Genomic DNA, 26,260 nt, shown 5'->3' on the forward strand with positions numbered 1-26,260 from the left:
GGGATCACTATGGGGCACTCTGTGGTGGGATCCCTATGTCGCCCTCTGTGGTGGGATCACTATGGGGGCACTCTGTGGTGGGATCAGTATGGGGCCCTCTGTGGTGGGATCACTATGGGGGCCCTCTGTGGTGGGATCACTATGGGGCACTCTGTGGTGGGATCCATATGGCGCCCTCTGTGGTGGGATCACTATGGGGGCACTCTGTGGTGGGATCAGTATGGGGCCCTCTGTGGTGGGATCACTATGGGGGTCCTCTGTGGTGGGATCACTATGGGACCACTCTGTGGTGGGATCACTATGGGGGCCCTCTGTGGTGGGATCACTATGGGGCACTCTGTGGTGGGATCCCTATGGCGCCCTCTGTGGTGGGATCACTATGGGGGCACTCTGTGGTGGGATCAGTATGGGGCACTCTGTGGTGGGATCAGTATGGGGCCCTCTGTGGTGGGATCAGTATGGGGCCCTCTGTGGTGGGATCACTATGGGGGCCCTCTGTGGTGGGATCCCTATGGCGCCCTCTGTGGTGGGATCCCTATGGCGCCCTCTGTGGTGGGATCACTATGGGGCCCTCTGTCCTGCGATGTTTCTGTGGAGGGCTTCTCTCTTTGGCTGGTATTAGGAGTATGTGACCGCCGTCCGCCCTCCATCCTGCACACAGCCACACACTGACAGCAGCAGTCTTTCGTCCTGTGACCTGAGAGCCCAAGCGCCGCCCTGCTCGGTTACCCCGGTAACTGTAGGTCGCTGGTGGACGCTTAACTTGTCACTTCCGGTCAGGTGACGTACCAAGATGGCGACGAAGTTGGAACACACTCACAGAGTGGAGCCGGAGCTGAGGCTGCGCGGTGTGCTCCGGGAACATGCGGCGGAGAAGGCGCAGGGCGAACCTGAAGCGGCAGGTGCCGGTGTGTAGGAGAAGACATGCTGCGACTTGTAGTTCTTCAGTGGCGGGACTGTAGGAAGTTGCCTGTCAGCTGTTCAGGCTCTTGTCTACTTCCTCCCCACAAGGATACGGCCTCTGTGCTCCAGTAGGGCAGTGACTTGGGTCTAAGCTCACAGTGGCTGCTGTAGTGTCAAACCCTCCTCCTGCCTCAGGCTGTGGGTCTGCGCCTCCTCCGTGCTTTACACTGCGGCTTTGCTCTTGGCGCCTCCTCCGTGCTTTACACTGCGGCTTTGCTCTTGGCGCCTCCTCCGTGCTTTACACTGCGGCTTTGCCCTTGGCGCCTCCTCCGTGCTTTACACTGCCGCTTTGCTCTTGGCGCCTCCTCCGTGCTTTACACTGCCGCTTTGCTCTTGGCGCCTCCTCCGTGCTTTACACTGCGGCTTTGCCCTTGGTGCCTCCTCCGTGCTTTACACTGCGGCTTTGCCCTTGGCGCCTCCTCCGAGCTTTACACTGCGGCTTTGCCCTTGGCGCCTCCTCCGTGCTTTACACTGCCGCTTTGCTCTTGGCGCCTCCTCCGTGCTTTACACTGCCGCTTTGCCCTTGGCGCCTCCTCCGTGCTTTACACTGCCGCTTTGCTCTTGGCGCCTCCTCCGTGCTTTACACTGCGGCTTTGCCCTTGGCGCCTCCTCCGTGCTTTACACTGCGGCTTTGCCCTTGGCGCCTCCTCCGAGCTTTACACTGCCGCTTTGCTCTTGGCGCCTCCTCCGTGCTTTACACTGCGGCTTTGCCCTTGGTGCCTCCTCCGTGCTTTACACTGCGGCTTTGCCCTTGGCGCCTCCTCTGTGCTTTACACTGCCGCTTTGCCCTTGGCGCCTCCTCTGTGCTTTACACTGCCGCTTTGCCCTTGGCGCCTCCTCCGTGCTTTACACTGCGGCTTTGCCCTTGGTGCCTCCTCCGAGCTTTACACTGCGGCTTTGCTCTTGTTTTTAAACACAATCTTTGCAGGAAACTTGTGTAATGAATCAAATGATCAATAAGGCTCTGTGCACACGTGGCGGATTTTCCAGCGGATCCGCAGCAGGTTTCCATGCGTTTTACAGTACCATGTAAACCTATGGAAAAAAACGTGCGGAAGCGCAGCCTTTTTTGTGCAGCATGTCAATTCTTTTGGCAGATCTGCAGCATATCCTCACCCATTGACTTGCATTGACTCAGGCCAATCCGCAGCAAAACTGCAGATGTAAGGCTACGTTCACATTTGCGTTGTTGTGTGTTGCGTCGGCGACGCATCGGCGACACAACGCATGCAAAACGCATTGTTTTGTGACGCATGCGTCCTTTTTTGCATGATTTTGGACGCAAAAAAAATTCAACTTGCTGTGTCCTCTGCGCCCTGACGCGTGCGCCCAAAAAGACGCATGTGTCACAAAACGCAACACAACGCCATGCGTCCCCATGTTAAATATAGGGGCGCATGACGCATGCGGCGACGCTGCAGCGCCCGACTCTGCGGCGCACAACGCTAATGTGAACGTAGCCTAAAATAGATCTGCTGTTTAGCTGGGGGGGGGAAACGCTGCAGATCGGGAGGAGGGAGTGTTTGGACTGTGACTATGTGCGTGTCTATGTGCAGGCGGGGTCTGCGGGCCGTCAGTGGGTGTCCGGGGGGGGTGTCTTTGTGTGTGTCTTTGTGTGTGTCTTTGTGTGTGTCTGTGTGTGTGTCTGTGTGTGTGTCTGTGTGTGTGTCTGTGTGTCTGTGTGTCTGTGTGTGTGTCTGTGTGTCTGTGTGTCTGTGTGTCTGTGTGTCTGTGTGTCTGTGTGTCTGTGTGTCTGTGTGTCTGTGTGTCTGTGTGTCTGTGTGTCTGTGTGTCTGTGTGTCTGTGTGTCTGTGTGTCTGTGTGTCTGTGTGTCTGTGTGTCTGTGTGTCTGTCTGTCTGTCTGTCTGGGCATCATCCGATGGGACTACAAGTCCCATCCGGCTATGCCTGCTACAGTGACAGTGATTGACACATTATCCATTGATGGGACAGTAGTAGTCTCATCATCCAGCTATTGTGTTGAATGTAAAAAAAACCCAAAACATACAGTACATACTCACCAATCACCTTGATCCCGAAGCCATCGATCAACTGTAAAAAAAAAAAAAAAATTAAAATAATAAACAAACTATCCTCCCTGATCCGCAGATATCCAATTAATACGAGTGTCCCACGACGATCTTTTGTGGAGAGCATCAGCAGATGTGACCGCTCTCCAGGGGCTCTGGCGATACAATGATGGAAGGTATCCTTCCACACTGTATCCCTCCTGCGCTGTGAGTATAGTTCATACTCTCACTTGCGGCACTGTTGCGTGGGAAAATTCCCACGCAGCATTGCCATAAATTGACAGCAATGAACTCAGGTAACCTCAGTGATGCACTGCAGGAGCCATTGTCTCCTGTCAGTGTGTCACTGAGGGTCCTATAGAGCGGTGACATCACCCGATGTGACTGTTGTATAGGGGAGATCGTCGTGGGACACTCGTTATTAATTGGACTGCGTCGGACAGGGAGTATACGGTTGGTTTATTTATTTATTTTTTTGCAGGTGATCGAGGGGATCGCAAGAATTAGGCGTGGTTGTAAGTATGGTGAAATCAAGAATATTAAAATACTTTATTCTGGCTGTCTTTTTTTTTTTTTTTTTTTTTTACTCTTTCACTACTATAGGATTAGTAATGGATAGGCGTCTTATTGACACCTCTCCATTATTAACCCGGCTTAATGTCACCTTACAATAGCAAGGTGACATTAACCCCTTATTACCCCATATCCCACCGCTACAGGGGAGTGGGAAGAGAGAGGCCACGTGCTGGAATTGGCGCATCTTACAGATGTGCCATTTCTGGGGCTGCCGGGGGCAGCAAATATCCATGGCCCCTTCCTAGGCTATGAATAGGCTACGCAGACAGCTGCGGGCTTATTTCTGGCTATAAAATATAGCCAGACCCCACATCATAATTTGTTTTTTGGCATGGGCCCCCTATTTTAATAGTAATAGTAAAGCAGCGTTTTTTTCCGTGCAGAAATGCTGCAGATCTGCAAGGGATTTACAGTACAATGTAAATCAATGGCAAAAAGAAAGTCTCAGAAAACGCAGCAGATTCAATAAAAGGACCATGTCACTTCTTTTGTGTGGATCTGCAGCGTTTCTGCACCCATTCCATTATAGAAATCCGCATTGGTAAAAACGCAAGAAATCCGCACAGAATCTGCAGGAAAACTGCACAAAATCAGCAAGAACAACGCATCAAATCCGCACCTGCGTTTTCTGCCAAGAGATGCAGAATCCGCACAGAAAATTCCAGAGGCTAATCCGCAATGTGTGCACATATCCTAAAAGGGCTTTTCTCATGTTTGTAAACAATATAACTAAGTGCTGGTAAAACAAACAAACAAACCAGGAACTCTGCAATTTGCTGCCTACTAATCTGAAGCACGGGAGGGGTTTTAATTCTTAGGTTAAATTTCAGGTGCTAATTTTCCAGCCGATCTCCTGGGCAAGGAGGGTGTGACTTTAAATGCTGGGCTTGACCAGTCTGCACCTTGAGCTCCTTAGAGGTAAAGCTCCATGGCTGAGCCAAGGGCCCGCATTGTGCTTGCTGCTGGCCTGACCTGTCAGTCATCAGGAACTCGCCGCCCCCTGACAGCCAGGAGGCAGGGACGCACTGTGCTCCCGAAGAGCAAACATGAGACCATTCCTATACGGGCTCATTTCCACATGCGAGGCACACGTCCGTATCTCGCATGTGGAAACCAAGCTGTGGAGCTGGCACTCCAGAGCGGAGCGTGCGGCCACATAGGAACACATGGAGCTGCACAGCTCCGCTCCAAAGTGCCAGCGCCAGAGCTTGGTATCCACATGCGAGATACGGACGTGTGCCTCGCATGTGGAAATGAGCCCTACCAGTCATACCTGAATGTGCTGCTCAGATCATGAGTCCTGCGGTACCCCCAGACTCGTCCTAAGGGCGTCTTTACTGTATGGGTGCCACATTGTGTTTATATTCAAGCTGCTGTTTCTGGCTCCCATGTGGTTATGTGACCGAACCCAGTCATCTTTGTTGGGGCGCAGTCGTCTGAAGGGGGCGCAGTGGTCTATGTAGGGGCGCAGCCGTCTATATAGGGGCGCAGCCGTCTATGTAGGGGCGCAGCCGTCTATGTAGGGGCGCAGCCGTCTATGTAGGGGCGCAGCGGTCTATGAAGAGGCACAGCCGTCTATGAAGAGGCGCAGTGGTCTATGTAGGGGTGCAGCCGTCTATGTAGGGGTGCAGCCGTCTATGTAAGGGTGCAGTCGTCTATGTAGGGGCGCAGCGGTCTATGTAGGGGCGCAGCGGTCTATGTAGGGGCGCAGCGGTCTATGTAGGGGCGCAGCGGTTTATGAAGAGGCGCCGTCTATGTAGGGGCGCAGCCGTCTATGAAGAGGCGCAGCGGTCTATGAAGAGGCGCAGCGGTCTATGTAGGGGCGCAGCCGTCTATGTAGGGGCGCAGTCGTCTATGTAGGGGCGCAGTCGTCTATGAAGGGGCGCAGTCTACGTAGGGGCGCAGTCGTCTATGAAGGGGCGCAGTCGTCTATGTAGGGGTGCAGTCTATGAAGGGGGCACAGTGGTCTATGAAGGGGCACAGTGGTCTATGAAGGGACGCAGTCGTCTATGAAGGGGCGCAGTCGTCTATGAAGGGGCGCAGTCATCTGAAGGGGGCGCAGTGGTCTATGAAGAGGCGCAGCAGTCTATGAAGAGGCGCAGCGGTCTATGTAGGGGCGCAGCCGTCTATGTAGGGGCGCAGTCGTCTATGTAGGGGCGCAGTCGTCTATGAAAGGGCGCAGTCGTCTATGAAGGGGCGCAGTCTACGTAGGGGCGCAGTCGTCTATGAAGGGGCGCAGTCGTCTATGTAGGGGTGCAGTCTATGAAAGGGGCACAGTGGTCTATGAAGGGGCGCAGTGGTCTATGTAGGGGCGCAGTCGTCTATGAAGGGGCGCAGTCATCTGAAGGGGGCGCAGTGGTCTATGAAGGGGCGCAACCGTCTATGTAGGTGCGCAGCCGTCTATGTAGGGGCGCAGCCGTCTATGTAGGGGCGCAGTCGTCTATGTAGGGGCGCAGTCGTCTATGAAAGGGCGCAGTCGTCTATGAAGGGGCGCAGTCTACGTAGGGGCGCAGTCGTCTATGAAGGGGCGCAGTCGTCTATGTAGGGGTGCAGTCTATGAAGGGGGCACAGTGGTCTATGAAGGGGCGCAGTGGTCTATGTAGGGGCGCAGTCATCTATGAAGGGGGCGCAGTCATCTGAAGGGGGCGCAGTCATCTGAAGGGGGCGCAGTGGTCTATGAGGAGCCCCAGCGGTCTATGAAGAGGCGCAGCGGTCTATGTAGGGGCGCAGCGGTCTATGTAGGGGCGCAGTCGTCTATGTAGGGGCGCAGTCGTCTATGAAGGGGCGCAGTCTATGTAGGGGCGCAGTCGTCTATGAAGGGGCGCAGTCGTCTATGAAGGGGCGCAGTCGTCTATGTAGGGGTGCAGTCTATGAAGGGGGCACAGTGGTCTATGAAGGGGCGCAGTGGTCTATGTAGGGGCGCAGTCGTCTATGAAGGGGGCGCAGTGGTCTATGAAGGGGCGCAGCCGTCTATGTAGGTGCGCAGCCGTCTATGTAGGGGCGCAGCCGTCTATGTAGGGGCGCAGCCGTCTATGTAGGGGCGCAGTCGTCTATGAAAGGGCGCAGTCGTCTATGAAGGGGCGCAGTCTACGTAGGGGCGCAGTCGTCTATGAAGGGGTGCAGTCGTCTATGTAGGGGTGCAGTCTATGAAGGGGGCACAGTGGTCTATGAAGGGGCGCAGTGGTCTATGTAGGGGCGCAGTCGTCTATGAAGGGGCGCAGTCATCTGAAGGGGGCGCAGTGGTCTATGAAGGGGCGCAGCCGTCTATGTAGGGGCGCAGTCGTCTATGTAGGGGCGCAGCCGTCTATGTAGGGGCGCAGCCGTCTATGTAGGGGCGCAGTCGTCTATGAAAGGGCGCAGTCGTCTATGAAGGGGCGCAGTCTACGTAGGGGCGCAGTCGTCTATGAAGGGGCGCAGTCGTCTATGTAGGGGTGCAGTCTATGAAGGGGGCACAGTGGTCTATGAAGGGGCGCAGTGGTCTATGTAGGGGCGCAGTCATCTATGAAGGGGCGCAGTCATCTGAAGGGGGCGCAGTCATTGAAGGGGGCGCAGTGGTCTATGAGGAGCCCCAGCGGTCTATGAAGAGGCGCAGCGGTCTATGTAGGGGCGCAGCGGTCTATGTAGGGGCGCAGTCGTCTATGAAAGGGCGCAGTCGTCTATGAAGGGGCGCAGTCTATGTAGGGGCGCAGTCGTCTATGAAGGGGCGCAGTCGTCTATGTAGGGGTGCAGTCTATGAAGGGGGCACAGTGGTCTATGAAGGGGCGCAGCCGTCTATGTAGGTGCGCAGCCGTCTATGTAGGGGCGCAGCCGTCTATGTAGGGGCGCAGCCGTCTATGTAGGGGCGCAGTCGTCTATGTAGGGGCGCAGTCGTCTATGAAAGGGCGCAGTCGTCTATGAAGGGGCGCAGTCTACGTAGGGGCGCAGTCGTCTATGAAGGGGTGCAGTCGTCTATGTAGGGGTGCAGTCTATGAAGGGGGCACAGTGGTCTATGAAGGGGCGCAGTGGTCTATGTAGGGGCGCAGTCGTCTATGAAGGGGCGCAGTCATCTGAAGGGGGCGCAGTGGTCTATGAAGGGGCGCAGCCGTCTATGTAGGGGCGCAGTCGTCTATGTAGGGACGCAGTCTATGTAGGCGCGCAGTCGGGTGGTTTGCAAGGCTATGTTCACACGTTGCATTTTTGCTGCAGTTTTTTATGCAAATCTTAAGCTGCATTTTTTTTTTCCAGTACCAGCAAAGCCCATGAGATTTCAGATATCTCATACACACACATTTTTATTTTCCTGGCTAGTTTTGAAAACTGCAGCATGTCACTACTTCAGTGTTTTTGTGTTTTTTGTTTTGTTTTTTTTTGTAGCAGGTTTTGCCTGCAGCAAAAATGCAACGTGTGAATATAGCCTGAGCATCTCAGTGGCCGACCAATGTGGAAGTAAATACTTGACCTACTCAATGTTCTTCCAGTATCTTGGGTAAACTATGCCAAACCAATTCACCTTTGCAGTCGTGTATATATTTTTTTTTTTCATGAACGCGTATGAATTTTTTTTTTTTTTTGTACAGAATAGTCACTATTTGTTTCAGAGTTAAAACTTATTCCACTAAATAATTTGATCAATGTACCCTTTTTTTTTCCCAAAAATGTCTTATGGTTTCACACATGTCTCACGTTGTTCATACTGTACATCAGTGAAAATCCTGAAATGCAAAGAATTGTCTTGAGAATCGCTGTGATGTTTCCATCCTTGTGTCTTCTATAGAGAAAGAGAAGGAAAAGACTCTTCAATCCAGATTGAATGCCCACGCTGTGGTTTGGATTTTGGCTGCGGTGTTCTTGACTTACTATATGAATTTCTTTCAAGTCGTCCACTCAATTTACCAAGAAGGCTGGTATGAGATTGTACACCCTTATTACTGCACCGCTGGAGTTAAATAAGTGAATATTTTATATATAAACTGTCTATCTGATCGTCATAGTGAGCTGAATGATGGTTTCTCAGTTACGTCATCCTGCAGCCATCAATGAACAGTGCAACACAGAAGCTATAGAAAGCAAAGGGTGCAGAGTCTTCGATAAAACCCAATTGTAATGTGGGTGGGGTATAAGGCGAACCATTGCATTTAAAGATGTGTAACACTTTCTTCACCGGCCATTCTTTGTGTCCTTGCAGTGTGTGGCTCAATGTCGGGGGTCTGTCGTTGTCCGTCGGTCTGTCTATAATGCTGTACTGCGTCATTTATCTGGAGTGGCGATGTGGGATTAGTGACTACGATGCCCAGTATCCGTGGCTCGTACCCGTGGCCATTGTGTCGTTTCTGGTGGGAGGACTCTGGTGAGTAACGCCGCCTGTGATCGCCTTTGGTCTAATGCTGACATATAGGCATTTACTGTCTGTCTTCTCTCCAGCCTCAATGTTTCCTTATGGGCTGTGTGGTCGTATTTCACCCCGGCATTAACATTTACTCAGTTCATGGGAACAGTCATGCTGGTGTCGCTCTTTGGTTGACAGTAAGGAGGTAAGAATTTTTTATTTGTTTTCTTTAGTCAGTTTTTGCCACCTTTGACGTATTAGTATTTCATGGCGTTGGTGTACGGGGTGGTCTTGGAAGCTCGCTTTTTATTGGGCAGGGGGTAGCTATGTCAAAAAGCAGAGATCATAGCTGGCTCCTGTCGCTTTTAATTAACCACTTAAAGCAACACTACTGTCTATATTTTTGTGTGAGTGCATTAATGTACTCGCATACCGCTGCTCTCTCCAATGTCCAGCGCTCTTCTGCTCCTCTTCTCAGTGACGTCAGCACAATTCTGACTATCGGGCTCACTGTAAGCATGAGCCGGAAATCTCTCATGTAATGTAAGTCTATATAGCTTCGTTCTGACGCTCCATAGACCAACCTTGCATAAGCCATTCCTGGTTCACGCAGAGTGACACAACAGTCTACAGAGTGGTGACGTCACAGAGAAGAGGAGCAGAACGACGCTGGACACGAGAGCGGCTCTAGGTGAGCATATTATTGCACTCATTAATATTACTGTGTCTTTAAGTGGCACAATCTTGAACAAGCGTCCATCACTCTCCTCCTGCCCTTGTTAGATCTCTGCATGCCAATGGCTGCCATCCTGGTCCTCCTGTCTCCATGGGTGGTTAGGATTTTCACTATATCCAATTTCAAAATATTCTATATCTTAGAGAAAACATGGAGTCAAAGTCCACAATCATATGCAAAATTCAAGATATTTAATAAGGACTACAAAAAAAATCAGGCACAAGAATCAATATTAAAAATCAAATGCAAAGACACAGGCGTTTGTGGCTGCTGATCCACAAACTGGTAGCGGGCGTGGGAAGTATTGCTCCCGTGTTTATATACACACTGCTCAAAAAAAATAAAGGGAACACTTAACCCCTTAACGACCGCCGATACTCCTTTTAACGGCGGCAATTAAGGGTATTTAAACCACAGCGCCGTTAATTAACGCCCCCCAGAGTCAGAATTTCTCTGGGGTCTCGGCTGCCGGGGGTAGCGGAGACCCCAGAGAACATGATTCAGGTTGTTTTTTACCGACCACCGGGTTGCGATTGCCGGTAAATAACCATTTACCGGCGGCCGCAAAAAACCCCCCATGATTTCCCATTTAATTTCTCTGTCCTCCGATGTGATCGCACATCAGAGGACAGAGAAATGGGGTCCCCGATAGCCACCCGATACTCACCCGTCTCCCCGATGCTCCTCATGGCTCCCGATGGGCGCCACCATCTTTTTCTGGGAAAAAAATGGCGGGTGCATGTGCAGTACGCCCGCCGGCCCGCACCCGGAAGATCTTTGGGGTCTCGGCTGCCGGGGGTAGCTGAGACCCCAAAGAACATGATCGGGGTCGACCCCTGTTTTGTGATCGCCCGTAAATAACTGTTTACCGGCGACCGCAAAAAGAAAAAAAAAAGCGGCGTGTCATTCTCTGTCCTCTGATGTGATCGCACATCAGAGGATAGAGAAATAGGGGGATTCGGGGACCCTGTCATACTTACCGGTGTCCCTGGGTCCTCCTGTGTCCCCTCCTGGCCGCCGGCTTCTTCCTCCAGGAAGAAAATGGCGGGCGCATGCGCAGTGCGCCTGCCGTGATGTGCCGTCCAGCAGAGGAAGATTCTTCCTCTTCATTTATTTTGGTCACTGTGAGATCTTATCACAGTGATCAAAATAAAAAAAATAGTAAATAACCCCCCCTTTATCACCCCCTTAGTTAGGAAAAAATGATAAAATAAAAAAAAATTATGTATTACTATTTTCCAATTAGGGTTAGGGCTAGGGTTAGGGTTAGGGTTGGGGCTAAAGTTAGGGTTAGGGTTGGTGCTAAAGTTAGGGTTAGGGTTGGTGCTAAAGTTAAAGCTGGGGCTAAAGTTAGGGTTAGAGTTGGGATTAGGGTTGGTATTAAGGTTACGATTGGGATTAGGGTTGGGGTTAGGTTTGAGGTTAGGGTTGAGATTATGATTAGGGGTGTGTTGGGCTTAGGGATTTGATTAGGGTTGCGATTAGGGTTAGGGGTGTTTTGGCGTTAGGGTTGTGATTAGGGTTATGGTTAGGGTTTGGTTTAGGGGTGTTTTGGGGTTAGGGCTTTGATTAGGGTTATGAATTGGGTTGGGATTAGCGTTAGGGGTGTGTTGGAGTAACGGTTGGAGTTAGAATTGGGGGGTTTCCACTGTTTAGGTACATCAGGGGGTCTCCAAACGCGACAGCCAATTTTGCGTTCAAAAAGTCAATTGGTGCTCCCTCTTCTGAGCTCTGCCGTGCACCCAAACAGTGGTTTACCCCCACATATGGGGTATCAGCGTACTCAGGACAAATTGCACAACAACTTTTGGGGTCCAATTTCTCCTGTTACCCTTGCAAAAATAAAAAAAAATTGGGGGCTAAAAAATCATTTTCTAGGACGTCATCCTGACAGCACCTTGGAGGACGTCCTCCTCCCCTTGCTGGGACAGGAAACACACGAGTTTAAAAGGTCATGTCCCACCCCTAATCCCCAGTGTTTTTCCTGTCCCTGCAAGGAAAGGATGCACGAGTGAAAGCTGCAAGCTTACCGGAGCTCTGGGATCGTGGGGCTTGCCAATATCCTTCCCCCTGTCAAGAGGCTCAGGGCAGACACCCTCCGGAGGGGGGTCCCTCTGCTCCAAAGACCAGGAGCGGACGAGGCTCCTGGTGGCAGCCGCTCCTCCCGGTGGGAGGCTCTCGGCTGCGGACGCCATCCACGCTGTATGCGGCTTCCAGGGAGCAGCGTGGTGTCCAGCACGGCGTCTCCAGACGGAAGTGCCCGGAGACGCGTCACTTCCGGTAACGCTGCAAGTGAAGGGGAAAGCGTGCGTTCCAGTGTGGACTGCATATCGGCTGAAGCGCTCCTGTTCCGACGCTACAAGCTGCGGGGACCTGCTACACTCGTCATGGAAACAAGCATGCCGGTCGAGGAGGTGGTAAGTGCGCATAGCGCAGACCCCTATCCGCACGTAGAAGCAGGCTTACCCCAGCGCTTATCCCTATCTTATGTCATTTAAGGATAAGGGAACCCCTGCTGGCCCCTCTGGTTCCTCTGGTCAAGTTAGGAGATCTGGCAAGGCCTCGGGGAAATCTGCTAGATGCCCTATCAGTAATGCGAAGCTCCCGGATTCCCATGGAAAGACCTTGTGTGCAGATTGTACGTCTAAGGTCGTGAGGAACGAACAACCTGCATTACTATCTGAGATGAGATCCCTTATACGTGAAGAGGTGCAGGCTTCTTTGTCCAGTATGGTGCAGAAGTCCAGTCCTATTCCCAGCCGCAAGAGGGCCAGACGGGAACGAGAACCAGAGTTTACTTCTGAGGACAAGTCTGACTCAGAAGACTTCGTCTCAGAGGAAGAGGGCGAGCTTCCGTCAGGAAGCCAGGACCACCAAAGAAAATATCTCTTCCAGGCAGAAGAGACAAATGATCTCGTGCAGGCAGTACGATGCACCATGCAGATAGAAGAGACACCTAAACCACAATCCAGGCAGGACCTGATGTTCGGGGGACTTATGTCACGTCAGCAGACTGTATTCCCCGTTAGCGAACACATTAAGGCCATGATACTGGAGGAGTGGAAAGAAGCGGAACGCCGGCTGGTGTTATCCAAAGAGTTCAAAGCTCGTCTACCATTTGAACCTGAGGACGTAAAACTGTGGGAAGAAATTCCTAAGGTTGATGTCCCGGTGGCGAAAGTGGCTAGAAAGACAGCCATTCCATTCGAGGACTCTTCAAGCCTGCGCGATCCCATGGATAGAAAGACTGACATTCTTTTGAAAAGAGCCTGGGAATCTTCCGCGGCTCTAATAAAAACCGACATGGCAGCTACTTCTGTAGCTCGGTCTATGTACCTTTGGATAGGTCAATTAGAAGAGCACCTGTCCAATAAGACTCCGAGATCTGAGATCCTAAAGTCCATTCCTATTATGAGGTCCGCCACGGCCTTTCTGTCAGATTCTCGGCTAGAAGTGGCTCTCTATCCAACGCGGCTAGGAGGGCGGTCTGGATAAGATCCTGGTCTGGGGATAGCTTTGATTTGGAAGCACTATGTTCAATCCCCTTCTCCGGAGCACCGGTATTCGGGCCCCCTCTAGATACTATCCTAGAGTCAGCTTCCGATAAAAAGAAAGGGATTCCGGAGGAGAAAACTAGGAAACCTCAGTCCTTTCGGAGGGGATTTCCTTTCCGAAGACAGTCTGACGCTAGAGGAGGTAGATTCCATAGAGGATCTTATAGGGGCTCCCGTAACCAGGGCAATAGAAACAGAAGTTTCTTTTTCAGTCCCTCCTCAAAGTCTAAGCCGCAATGACGCCACACTTACAGGGGGAAGGCTCCGTCACTTCGCGCACAAATGGGCCCGAGTCACTCAAAACAAGTGGGTCCTTCGGACTGTGTCAGAAGGCTACCGTATCGAGCTTTACTCTCCTCCGCCAGACAGATTTATCGCATCTACGGTTATAATGCGAGACTCCCCAATGGTGATAGACCTAAAAGATATGCTCTCCTCAGAGGTCATAGTGCCAGTACCACCTCTGGAAGTAAGCCAAGGTCATCACTCCTCCCTTTTCTCCATAGCAAAACCATCCGGCGAATCTCGCACCATAATAAATCTGAAGCCTCTGAATGCCTGGGTAAGGCACAAGAGGTTCCGTATGGAGTCTATTCGTTCAGCAATTCTTCTCATAGATCAGAATGCCGTGATGTGCACTCTCGACCTGAAGAGTGCCTACTATCAGGTCCCAATCCACCCCTCATCTCAGAAACTTCTGAGGTTTGCGGTAGTTCTGCCATCCGGGACCTGTCACTACCAGTTCCAGTGCCTTCCGTTCGGCCTTGCCTCAGCTCCTCGTATCTTTACAAAGCTGGTATCGGAGATCGTCGCTTTCTTAAGAAATCAGGAGATCATAATAGTCCCATATCTCGACGACTTCCTCCTGGTAGCAAGAACGCCAGAGATTCTATCAGACCACAGGAACCGAACCATTTCGGTGATGGAAGAGTTAGGATGGGTCATAAATTGGCGGAAATCCGACCTAACTCCAGAACACAGGAAGACCTTTCTGGGAGTATGTCTGGACTCAACAAACAGAATATCCCTCCTACCCGAGTCCAAGCTGGAGGCAATACAGTCCCAAATCTGGCTCCTATTAAGGCACAGGGTGTCAATAAGGACGGCCATGAGAGTCCTCGGCCTAATGACGGCCTGCATTCCGTGTGTAAGATGGGCTCAGTTCCATTCAAGACCACTGCAGAAACTGATCCTTTCCAAATGGGACAGATGCCTGTCTTCTCTGGACAGTACTTTGAAGCTATCTCCTCTGGTAAGAAGGTCTCTCCTTTGGTGGACAGAACCGGAAAACCTAAGGAAAGGAGTGTTATGGTCTGCCGAACCCCACGTAGTAGTCACTACAGATGCCAGCGCCTGGGGCTGGGGAGCTCACTTAGACAGGTTTCTTCAGGGGAGATGGCCGGAGGAGGTCATCCACAGCTCCTCCAACTTCAAAGAGCTGTACGCTGTTTGGGAAGCTTTGAGAAGAAACCGCCATATCCTAAGGAATCGCCATGTCAGAATAATGTCCGACAATGTGACAACAGTCTCTTTCCTGAAGCATCAGGGAGGCGCAAGACACCATCCGCTTCAGGAATTGGCGGAGCGGATATTTCGGTGGGCAGAAAGATCAGTCCTATCCATTTCAGCGATTCATCTGGAAGGCTCCCAGAATGTCATAGCAGACTACCTCAGCAGAAAAAGAGTGTTTCCAACGGAATGGGAACTCAACCAGGACATCTTCCAGGAATTATGTCTGCGCTGGGGAACTCCTTGTATAGACCTATTCGCAAGCAGGAGAAATTCGAAGGTCTCAAGATTCTTCTCACTGAACCCTCGGGATCTTCCGGAAGGGATAGACGCTCTGAGCCAGGCCTGGACGGAACCTCTCTCATATGCATTCCCTCCTCTGGCATTCGTCCCGGCTGTTCTCAGAAAGATCAAACAGGATCAAGCTCGTGTCATATTGATTGTTCCGTACTGGCCAAGAAGGAGCTGGTTCTCCCTTCTACTAGAGCTGGCGATTGCGAATCCAGTAGAGCTTCCCTTCAGACCGGATGTTATCCACCAGGGTCCAGTACTTCACCCAAACCCAGAGAAGCTCAGTCTCTCAGCATGGATCCTGAAGGGCTCATCTTGAAGGCAAAGGGTCTGTCGAGTCGAGTGATAACTACTATCAAGTCCAGTAGGAAGCCTGTTACATCAGCAATTTACCTGAAGATCTGGAAGCGATTCTGTCTGGAAGGTGGCAGGTCTGAGGTTGCGGCAGGCACTCCCGACTTACCCAGAATCCTGGATTTCCTTCAGGCTGGGTTTGACAAAGGTCTCAAACCTAGCACCTTGAAGGTGCAGATCTCGGCACTTAGCTTCTTTCTTGACTATCCCCTAGCTTCTCACCCATGGATAGTTAGATTTATTAGAGCCACACAGAGGTTGCGCCCTACTATTAGACATTTATCGCCTTCCTGGGACCTTAATCTGGTCCTCAGGTTCCTCTGTAAAGACCTCTATGCTTCTACCGATAATATGCCCATTTCGGTCCTCACGCGTAAAACGGCATTTCTAGTGGCAATTACCACGGCTAAAAGGGTGGGGGAAATTCAGGCCCTGTGTACTAGGGACCCGTACCTCCAAGTTAGAGACGATTGCATAATTCTTAAACTAGACCCCTCATTTATTCCAAAAGTAGGATCAATTAAAAATAGAAATCAGGAAATAGTGTTACCATCCTTCTGCGATAACCCCACTAATGCTAATGAAAAGGCCTTACATTCACTGGATGTCAGGCAGGCGGTCCTAGACTACCTGGCAGCCACCAGCTCTTGGCGTATTGAACCGAACTTATTCATTCTGTATGGGGAAAAAAATAAGGGTAAGAAGGCCTCTAAGGCCTCTATCGCACGGTGGATCACGTCTGTGATCTCTGAGGCCTATCAGTCACAGGGGGTCCCTCCTCCAGAGGGTCTCCATGTACATTCTACTCGGGGGATAGCTACTTCTTGGGCAGAGAGGGCAGGTGCCTCTCTAGAACAAATTTGTAAGGCCGCGACATGGGCTAGTGCCAACACCTTTTGTAAACATTATAAACTTGATGTTCTGTCTGGTCAACATACTGCTTTTGGGAGGAAGGTTCTCCAAGCGGTAATCCCACCCTGAGGAGGTGCTTTGGTACTCTCCAGGGTGCTGTCAGGATGACGTCCTGGAAAATAGGTATTAAGCTTACCGTTAATGATGTTTCCAGGAGTCCATCCTGACAGCACTGGTAGTTCCCTCCCTCTAATATTTATATCATGTTTGTTAAAAACCTGGCATGTATGTAACATGTTCCCAACGTATGATGTAATATGTCTGGATTCAATGTAATATGTTTGATGTCATCATTAAACTTGTTTCTCTGCATATCCTTGTAGCGGTTCTTGTTACAACACTGAGGATTAGGGGTGGGACATGACCTTTTAAACTCGTGTGTTTCCTGTCCCAGCAAGGGGAGGAGAACGTCCTCCAGGGTGCTGTCAGGATGGACTCCTGGAAACATCATTAACGGTAAGCTTAATACCTATTTTTGTGGGGGAAAAAATGATTTTTTATTTTCATGGCTCTGCGTCAAACTTCTGTGAAGCACTTGGGCGTTCAAAATGTTCACCACATATCTAGATAAGTTGCTTGGGGGGTCTAGTTTCCAAAATGGGGTCACTTGTGGGGGGTTTCCACTGTTTAGGCACATCAGGGGCTCTCCAAACGCGACATGGCGTCCGATCTCAATTCCAGCCAATTCTGCATTGAAAAAGTCAAACGGCGCTCCTTCTCTTCCAAGCCCTGCCTTGCGCCCAAACAGTGGTTTACCCCCACATATGGAGTATCCGCGTATTCAGGAGAAATTGGATAACAAATTTTGTGGTTCATTTTCTCTTTTTACACTTGTGAAAATAAACAAAATTGTTTCTGAAGTAAAATGTTTGCAAAAAAAAAGTTAAATGTTCATTTTTTCCTTCCACATTGTTTCAGTTGCTGTGAAGCACATCAAGGGTTAATAAACTTCTTGAATGTGGTTTTGAGCACCTTGAGGGGTGCAGTTTTTAGAATGGTGTCAAGTTTGGGTATTTTCTTTCATGTACACCCCTCAAAGTGACTTTAAAAGTGAGATGGTCCCTAAAACAATGGTTTTGTTATAACTTCCTAACAAAATCAAATTTTGGTTCCAAAATTGTGCTGATGTAAAGTAGAAATGTGGGAAATGTTATTTATTAACTTTTTTGTGTGACATATCTCTCTGATTTAAGGGCATAAAAATTCAAAGTTTGAAAATTGCAAAATTAAAAAAATGTTCGCCATATTTCCGTTTTTTCCATAAATAATCGCAACGCAAGTAATATCGAAGAAATGTTACCACTTACATGAAGTACAATATATCTTGAAAAAACATTCTCAGAATTAGCGGGATCTGTTAAAGCGTTCCAGAGTTATAACCTCATAAAGTGACCGTGGTCAGAATTGTAAAAATTGGCTCAGTCATTAAGTACCAAATTGGCTCTGTCACTAAGGGGTTTAAACAACAGAATCTAACTCCAAGTAAATCAAACTTCTGTGAAATCTAACTGTCCATTTAGGAAGTAACACTGATTAACAATCAATTTCACATGCTGTTGTGCAAATGGAATAGACAACAGATGGAAATTATTGGCAATTATCAAGACGCACTCAATAAAGGAGTGGTTCTGCAGGTGGGGACCACAGACCACATCTCAGTACCAATGCTTTCTGGCTGATGTTTTGGTCACTTTTGAATGTTGGTTGTGCTTTCACACACATGGTAGCATGAGACGGACTCTACATCCCACAAAAGTGGCTCAGGTAGTGCAGCTCATCCAGGATGGCACATGAATGCGAGCTGTGGCAAGAAGGTTTGCTTTGTTAGCGTATTGTCCGGAGGCTGGAGGCGCTACAAGGATACAGGCCAGTACACCAGGAGACATGGAGGGGGCCGTAGGAGGGCAACAACCCAGCAGCAGGACCGCTACCTCAGCCTTTGTGCAAGGAGGAACAGGAGGAGCACTGCCAGAGCCCTGCAAAATGACCTCCAGCAGGCCACAAATGTGCATGTGTCTGCACAAACGGTTAGAAACCGACTCCATGAGGATGAGCACATGTGACAGACGTGACAGAGTCTTGAGACGCCGTGGAGAGCGATCTGCTGCCTGCAACATCCTTCAGCATGACCAGTTTGGCAGTGGGTCAGTAATAGTGTGGGGTGGCATCTCTTTGTAGGGCCACACAGCCCTCCATGTGCTCGCCAGAGGTAGCCTGACTGCCATTAGGTACCGAGATGAGATCCTCAGACCCCTTGTGAGACCATATACTGGTGCGGTTGGCCCTGGGTTCCTCCTAATGCAGGACAATGCAAGACCTCATGTGGCTGGAGTGTGTCAGCAGTTCCTGCAAGATGAAGGCATTGAAGTTATGGACTGGCCTGCCCGTTCCCCAGACCTGAATCCTATTGAGCACATCTGGGACATCATGTCTCTCCATCCACCAACGTCACGTTGCACCACAGACTCCAGGAGTTGGCGGATGCTTTAGTCCTGGTCTGGGAGGAGATCCCTCAGGAGACCATCCGCCGCCTCATCAGTAGCATGCCCAGGCGTTGTAGGGAGGTCATACAGTCACGTGGAGGCCACACACAATAACTGAGCATCATTTCCTTGTCATGAGGCATTTCCACTGAAGTTGGATCAGCCTGTAATTTGATTTTCCACTTTGATTATCATTCCAAATCCAGACCTCCGTGGAATATTCATTTTGATTTACATTGATAATTGTTACGTTTTATTGTTCTGAACACATTCCACTATGCAATGAATAAAAATTTGCAACTGGAATATTTCATTCAGAGGAAATCAGACCGACTGACCAAATTCAATAAATACTGACAGATGTGTAGGTAAATTAATATAACTTGGTGTATAAAGTGCTAGTGCCTCCACTTTATTACCACCTATACCACGTGAATAAATGTAGTCAAATGCACATAGTTGATATTATTTCCCAGTTACCTACCACGAATAGACACCATGATCAACCCCAAATCCTCAGTCTATATAAAGCAGGTGGGGAACCTTTTTCCAGCCAGGGGCCATTTAGAAATTTCTACCGTCATCCGGGGGCCACATAAAAATGATCACCTTGAAAATTACCCCGGTATATTTAGTCAAACAGTTAATTACGGTAACTCACCCGTAATGTGATGGCTGGAGCTGCTTCTCTTTGGTGCAGCTGTGATGTTAGGTGATACTGATCATGTTGCTTCTCACAGCTGCTTTTCCAGGGGTGGCACGAAAATCACAGGGGGGCGCAAAGATCAAAGGAGGGCACATAGCCGGGGGCACAGATCACAGAGGGGCACATAGCTGGAGGGAACAAATCACAGGGGGCACAAATATCAAGGGGGGTACATAGCAGGGGGGCACAAAGCTGGGAGCCACAGATCACAGGGATGCACATAGCTGGAAGGCACAGGGATCACAGGGGGGCATATAGCTGGAGAGCACAGAAATAACGGGGTACAGATCATGGAGGGGACAGATCACGGGTCACAGATGACATGGGAGCACAAATATTGCCGGAGAGCACAGGGATTAGTGACGTGTCGTTCACGAACGAGCCGACACAAAGAGCCGGCTCCCTGCTGTGAACGATGGGAGCCGGCACACCAGTGAGAGCCACTAAAATTCCTGAATGGCTCTCACTGGGCGTAAAATCCCAGACTTCGGGAGGCGTAACTCCGCCCACCTGAGCAAAATCCTGCCCACTCTTCAATTTAATTGGCTCTAAGAAGTGGGCGGAGTTTCTGCGGTAGGTGGGCGGAGTTTCGGACGCCTGAACAGGTATTCAATAGGGATCCATTTAGGATCCAAAAAGAGCCGGTTCACGAGCCGAAAGAGCCGGCTCTTTTCGGTGAGCGGAGCCATGAGAGCTGGATCACCAAAAAGAGCCGGACTGCCCATCACTAACAGGGATCACAGGGGAGCATATAGCTGGAGGGCACAGAAATCACGGGGTACAAAGCTAAGGGGCATATAGCTGTGGGGCACAGATCAAAGTGGGGCATATAGCTGAAGGGCACAGAAATCACAGGGAACAGATCACGGGGGTACATAGCTGGGGGCACAGATCACAGGGGACATATAGCTGGAGGAGCAGAGAGATCACAGGGGGCACATATGACATTGGAGCACAAATATTGCAGGGGGGCACAGGGATCACAGGGGCATATAGCTAGGGGGCACAGATCACGGGGCATATAGCTGGAGGGCACAGAAATCATGGAGTACAAAGCTAGGGGGCATATAGCTGTGGGGCACAGATCAAAGGGGTGCATATAGCTGAAGGGCACAGAAATCACGGAACAGATCACGGGGGTACATAGCTGGGGGGCACAGATCACAGGGGACATATAGCTGGAGGAGCAGAGAGATCACAGGGGGCACAGATGACATGGGAGCACAAATATTGCAGGGGGGCACAGGGATCACGGGGGCATATAGCTAGGGGGCACAGATCACGGGGCATATAGCTGGAGGGCACAGAAATTACGGGGTACAAAGCTAGGGGGTAGATAGCTGTGGGGCACAGAGATCAAGGGGACATATAGCTGAAGGGCACAGTTATCACAGGGGGAACAGATCACGGGGTACATAGCTGGGGGCATAGATCACAGGGGACATATAGCTGGAGGGGCAGAGAGATCACGGGGGGCACATAGCTGGGGGACAGATCACTGGGCATATAGCTGGAATGCACAGAAGTCACGGGGGCATATAGCTGCGGGGGAGCAGAGAGATCATGGGAAACATCACTGGGGGGCACAGAAATCACAGGGGTCACATAGCTGAGAGGCACAGATGACATGGGGGCACATAGCTGGGAGGCACAGAGATCACAGGGGCCTTATAGTTGGGGAAGCAAAGAGATCATATTGGGGCACATAGGTGGGGGGTGCAGAGATCAGTGGGCACATAGCTGTGGGGTACAGATCACCTGCAAACACAGAGCTGCTAGCACAGAGATCGCTCTGGACTCTGGCAGCAGCTCCTCTTCCTGGACAGGAGAGCATTCGGCACTAACCCCGCCCACCCCATCGCTAACCCCGCCCACCCCAATGACCTGATTCATGTGCAGGGAAGGCATAAACACAAACTAATTTTTTCTTGTTTTATAATTTTCCAGCACTTTTTGAAGGAACTCTTGGTGCTAAAATTTCAGTAATTGGTTAATGACAAAAAAAAAATATATTTTTTACATTTTGCTCCAAAATCCAGAAGCAAATAACAATACAAATAGGTGACTTCAATATGTTGCAAATGATGAATGTGGTCCATGACAGTGTGGGGTCTCTACTCTCTGCAGTAAAGACCATGAAATGGAAAGTTTGGTGCACGTCCAATCGAGAGATTATTGTTGTCGGGTTAGTAGTTGTCCATCGAGCGACCAGAGCCCCTGCGTCTCATATCTATATACGGGCAGGGTCCTGTGCTGTCCCCAATATGGCACCCAGCGCCGTAGGGTAATTGGATTCTGGAGACCATACCAAGGTCTCTAGTGTATAAATGTGAGCCAGAGGGATGCGATCTGTCTCTGCGTCCGTTCTAAAGTGGAGGCACTACTGTTCAACCCTGTCCTCCAGTCTATGTAATTGGATCTACAGGGTAAAGTATAGATGCCACAAGTAAGCTTCCAAAATTCATGGACCATATCCTGCCAATTTTGAAGAATTTGGCACAAAAACCAGTAACAAATGCCAAATTGAAGACTAAGAATCTGGCACTAATCTTCGAAAGCCACAAGTGTCCATGTGCAGGCAAAGGTTCAAAGTACCTGAGGAGAAAAGGATATTGCTTTCCTGTGGGTGCTGGGCTATATGACTAAGCAGTCCCTACACCTCCCTCCTTGTGCCGCTGCATGGGACGGCCTCTGGCTTTTTATTTTGGTGGTGTTAGCCTGAGCTTTTTCACATCATGGGACCCTATCTAATGTAGTTTGGAAACGGGAGTTACAATGGGTCCTCTACAGATGAATTGGTGGTGTATGTGATCTCTTATGGCATGGTAGGACACTGCGTCATGCCCATCGCAGGATGATGGTGATATAATGCAGGAGGTCTCTACTGACTTGCCACCTGGATCAGTGGATAAGCTAAAGAGGGCAGAAAGCATCTGGCCACCAGCAAGACATCTGCCTGTGATTGTGAGCTGAGGGATAGATCAGCAGTTAGGATATCACTGCACGATTCACTGTGGCCATAATATGGTCAAGGGCTATTATTTATAGTCGAACGGAACCGGTCACCAGGTTTTCCCTGTATAGACTGTATCCATCACCTTTGTCTTTTTCCAGCTCTCCTGTAACCTTTAGGAGCCCAGCTGTGATGCATCCCCATCGGACTAGATGGATTATAAGGGGTCTCTCCAGACCCTGCTTGGATCCTCTGTCCCCGTAATTGCCTTTTTTTAATTTTTTTTTTATTCTTCTTCCTTGGCTGACATCACCGTTGTTGCAGCTCTTTTCCCGACTGTGCAGGCTTGAGTGTTGGTTAGACTGTACAGATGGGATGACATAAGGAGATGTCAATCACTGTAGGAGGATGGCGGCTGCAGGGACAGGAGGCGCTGGGCACTGTCTGGAGTCGTAAGTCAGTGCAGGACAGTTATATAGGGTATTTTCTTAGGTCTGCGGGAAGCTGCTGACTTATGAAGAGGCTATGAAGTGTTTTTAAAGATGAAGGCTACAGTTTATTTAGGAAAAATCCAGTGACTCTTTTTACATTTCTGCCGCTGATTCTCTTCCATGAGTAACACTTATCTCCTTTTTTCTTGCAGGCCTTTTCTACAAGACGCTGAAGTGTATGACGATGTGCTTGGAGTGCTGCCGGCAGCCACAGGCATCTGATACATATTTTTTTTTCTTTTCCATGACGAATGTCTTTGCTCTGCACCCTGTATGTCTTTTAAGCCGTTATTAAAGTTTACAAATTTTACAACATTAGCAATTTATTTTTTTTTTTTAAGAGATGGAAAGCCAAGTGTTATATATCAGTAATCCATCTCCAATGAACTGTGGCTGGGTCTGGGCTTTTCCACAGCTTCTGATACCATCTTAAATATAATATAATAAGTTTTTTTTGCTTCCCCCGCCCCTGCCCAGGAGCTGTGGTAAGATCAGACCATGTTCCTGCACAGTCAGACACGGCCGTTACACAGCACACAGCAGGGGCACAGTTATAAGATTATCTCAGCACAGGAACATTTTATTTAATCACATCCAATTATAGAACTTATTATTATTCCAAGATCTATTGATTAAAATTAACTTTTGTTTGTCGGAAAATCCCCTTTAAGGGTTCCTACGGTCTGGGATACTTTATGAGCTAGCTGAGGGAGGAATGATGCCGTTTGGTGAGCTGAGTGTACATCATATTGTGTTGGGCGCTAATCCAGGTACATGGGCTGAGTAACGGGAGCAGTAGGATTATAAACTGTATATTAAGCTGTAAATTTATATGGCCTTGATTAGCTGCTACTGATAAGAACACGTTACAATAAGCCCTATCAGAACACGGCTAGGTAGTAGCGCGGAGTCAACAGACTTGATTCTGTTTTAATATTTGAGCTTTATTTTTATTTATTTTTTTAATATTGAGCAAAACTAATTTTAGCCTATTGGTTCCTCCCTCCACAACAGTCAGTGTCTCATCCGGCTCCTTGGGTTAATTGCCGCCTCGAGTTCTAGTGTACGGCGAGCCCAAGACACTCTTGGTTAATTGACTCGATGTATTAGGCTACTTTCACACTTGCGTCGTCTGGCCTCCGTCGCAATGCGTCCTTTTGGGAAAAAAACGCATCCTGCAAATGTGCCTGCAGTTTTTTTCCCATAGACTTGTATTGCCGACGGATCGCGACGTATGGCCATACGTCGCGTCCGTCGTGCACTGGATGCGTCGTGTTTTGGCGGACCGTCGTCGCGAAAAAACGTTCATGGGAACGTTTTTTCATACATCGTGTCCGCCACTTCCTACCGCGCATGCGCGGCCGGAACTTCGCCCCCTCCTCCCCTGGACTTTACAATGGGCAGCGGATGCGTTGAAAAACTGCATCCGCTGCCCACGTTGTGCCAAATTTTCACAACGTCCGTCGGTACGTCGTGCTGACACATAGCGACTGACCCGTACCGACGCAAGTGTGAAAGAAGCCTAACTTGGAAATTGAACACTAGATTACCATGCACTTCTGCAGGTTTATATTCTGTATGGCAGTGACAGAATTGTCTGCCATTATTAGGTACAAATAAAAACACAAAGTAAATTTTATATAACCTTCAATTACTAATTTTAAAACTTTCAGACCAGTAATTAATTTATTATCTGACAGCTGCTGCACGTTTCATGCCAACAATGCCTCAATTTTTCTGTAGTTGTGGTTGCAAAAGAGGTAGACGAGCGCCTCTATTTTTTAAGGTTTTAGCTGCCAGACTCGCCAGCATGTCTTCTATTAGAGAAGGGGTTGTCCTGTTGGGGGTCTAAACTTTTTTTTTTTTTTTTTTTAAAGGGAATATAAAAGGTGTTTTTTTTTTTGTTAGTTTTTTGATTTCATTAAACGAACATCAGGGATCTTGCAGTTTTCAAACTAGCCTCTAATCCAAATTTATTGGATTCCTAATACCCTTTTTTCAGTAGTTGGCTGGAATTGTTTGGTTACATGGGCGCATATAAAAGGTCACTGCGTCTCCACGTATTTCCAGTGTGACACGATGTCAGAGCTCCCAGGGTCGCTACTCCATCTGTGGATGAACGCACAGAGAAGGGGTAACGACAAGCATAGGGAGATGACCAAGAACTGTCCATAGAGTCCATACAAGGTCCAAAGCCAGTTGACACGATGTCAGCTCCCAGGGTCGCTACTTCATCTGTGGATGCACGCACAGAGAAGAGGTAATGGACAAGCATAGGGAGATGACCAAGAGCTGTCCATAGAGTCCATACAAGGTCCAAAGCCAGTTGACACGAGAGTCACCACCTGGCTTATCTGACCATCTCCATGGAACCAGGTGACCAGCGGGTCCCAACCCTGGCTTTCTCCAAACAGATCCATGGTTCAGAGATGGTCACTGGATCAGATCTGTGTCCTTCCAACCGGAGCCGAAAACCCCTAGGTTGTATCCTATAGAATCATAGATCAGTGTCCCTCGTGATGGTGCCATGATGAATTGGCTGCAGTCCTTTCTCTTGTCTGTTGGGTGGTTTGCAGAATGTCTGGCTGGTAGCTCTGTGTTACTTCAGTCTCTCAGGATGTGATCTATGAGTCTTTTTATACCCAAGGCATGTAAGCTATTTTTAGAATTACCCAGGGTCTTTCAGTCCAACATCAAGATAAGGCAAACAATGGTGATGGGATTAAGTAGCACTATTAGCATATAAGCACACATCAATAAACAAAGCTTAACCCACTCAATGTACAGTCACTATTACAGACTTACACAGTATGTTAGATAGTATATCAGTTGGCAAGTCTGTCTTCTTTACCCACCAGACATAAACACTTAAATTCACAAGCCAATATACAGATAAAAAGCCAGTTCTTTTGGTTTTGCAAAACATGGTTGTCTGGGAAATTAAGATACAATCTGGTTTCTTCACAATCATCAAACAGGTTTTGGTGGATCCTGTGTTATCTTTGCATATAGGAGATGCCATCTACCACCCTATCACAATAGGCAATGTCATAGCCAACCTCTTCACCCCCCCCATCGTATGCAATGACCTTTTGCACATGCTCATTAGATGCTTAACCCCTTCCCGACCTTTGACGCCACGTAGGCGTCATGAAAGTCGGTGCCAATCCGACCTGTGACGCCTATGTGGCGTCATGGAAAGATCGCGTCCCTGCAGATCGGGTGAAATGGTTAACTCCATTTTCACCAGATCTGCAGAGACAGGGGGAGTGGCACTTCAGCCCAGGGGGGGTGGCTTCACCCCCCCGTGGCTACGATCGCTCTGATTGGCTGTTTCACTTTCAACAGCCAATCAGAGCGATTTGTAATATTTCACCTATGAAAATGGTGAAATATT

General features: G+C 49.4%; 1 protein-coding gene across 1 annotated transcript; it reads left to right on the forward strand.

The window, feature by feature from the left end:
* Window positions 1–751: 751 nt before the first annotated feature.
* Window positions 752–23,181, forward strand: TMEM128 (transmembrane protein 128). Its single transcript, XM_077280143.1, has 5 exons — window positions 752–908; window positions 8,323–8,452; window positions 8,734–8,895; window positions 8,970–9,079; window positions 23,016–23,181. Exons 1-4 carry the CDS (start codon window positions 794–796, stop codon window positions 9,067–9,069), a joined length of 507 nt encoding a protein of 168 aa, XP_077136258.1. The 5' UTR covers window positions 752–793; the 3' UTR covers window positions 9,070–9,079; window positions 23,016–23,181.
* The last annotated feature ends 3,079 nt before the right edge of the window (window positions 23,182–26,260 follow it).

This window comes from Ranitomeya variabilis, chromosome 1, assembly GCF_051348905.1.
Source record: "Ranitomeya variabilis isolate aRanVar5 chromosome 1, aRanVar5.hap1, whole genome shotgun sequence".
NCBI lineage: Eukaryota > Metazoa > Chordata > Amphibia > Anura > Dendrobatidae > Ranitomeya > Ranitomeya variabilis.

Coding starts and splice junctions, on each gene's coding strand:
- TMEM128 (XM_077280143.1), top strand. CDS start 794: ATGGCGACGAAGTTGGAACACACTCACAGAGTGGAGCCGGAGCTGAGG. Junction 909..8,322: donor ACCTGAAGCGGCAGGTGCCG/GTGTGTAGGAGA, acceptor TGTCTTCTATAG/AGAAAGAGAAGGAAAAGACT. Junction 8,896..8,969: donor TTTCTGGTGGGAGGACTCTG/GTGAGTAACGCC, acceptor TCTTCTCTCCAG/CCTCAATGTTTCCTTATGGG.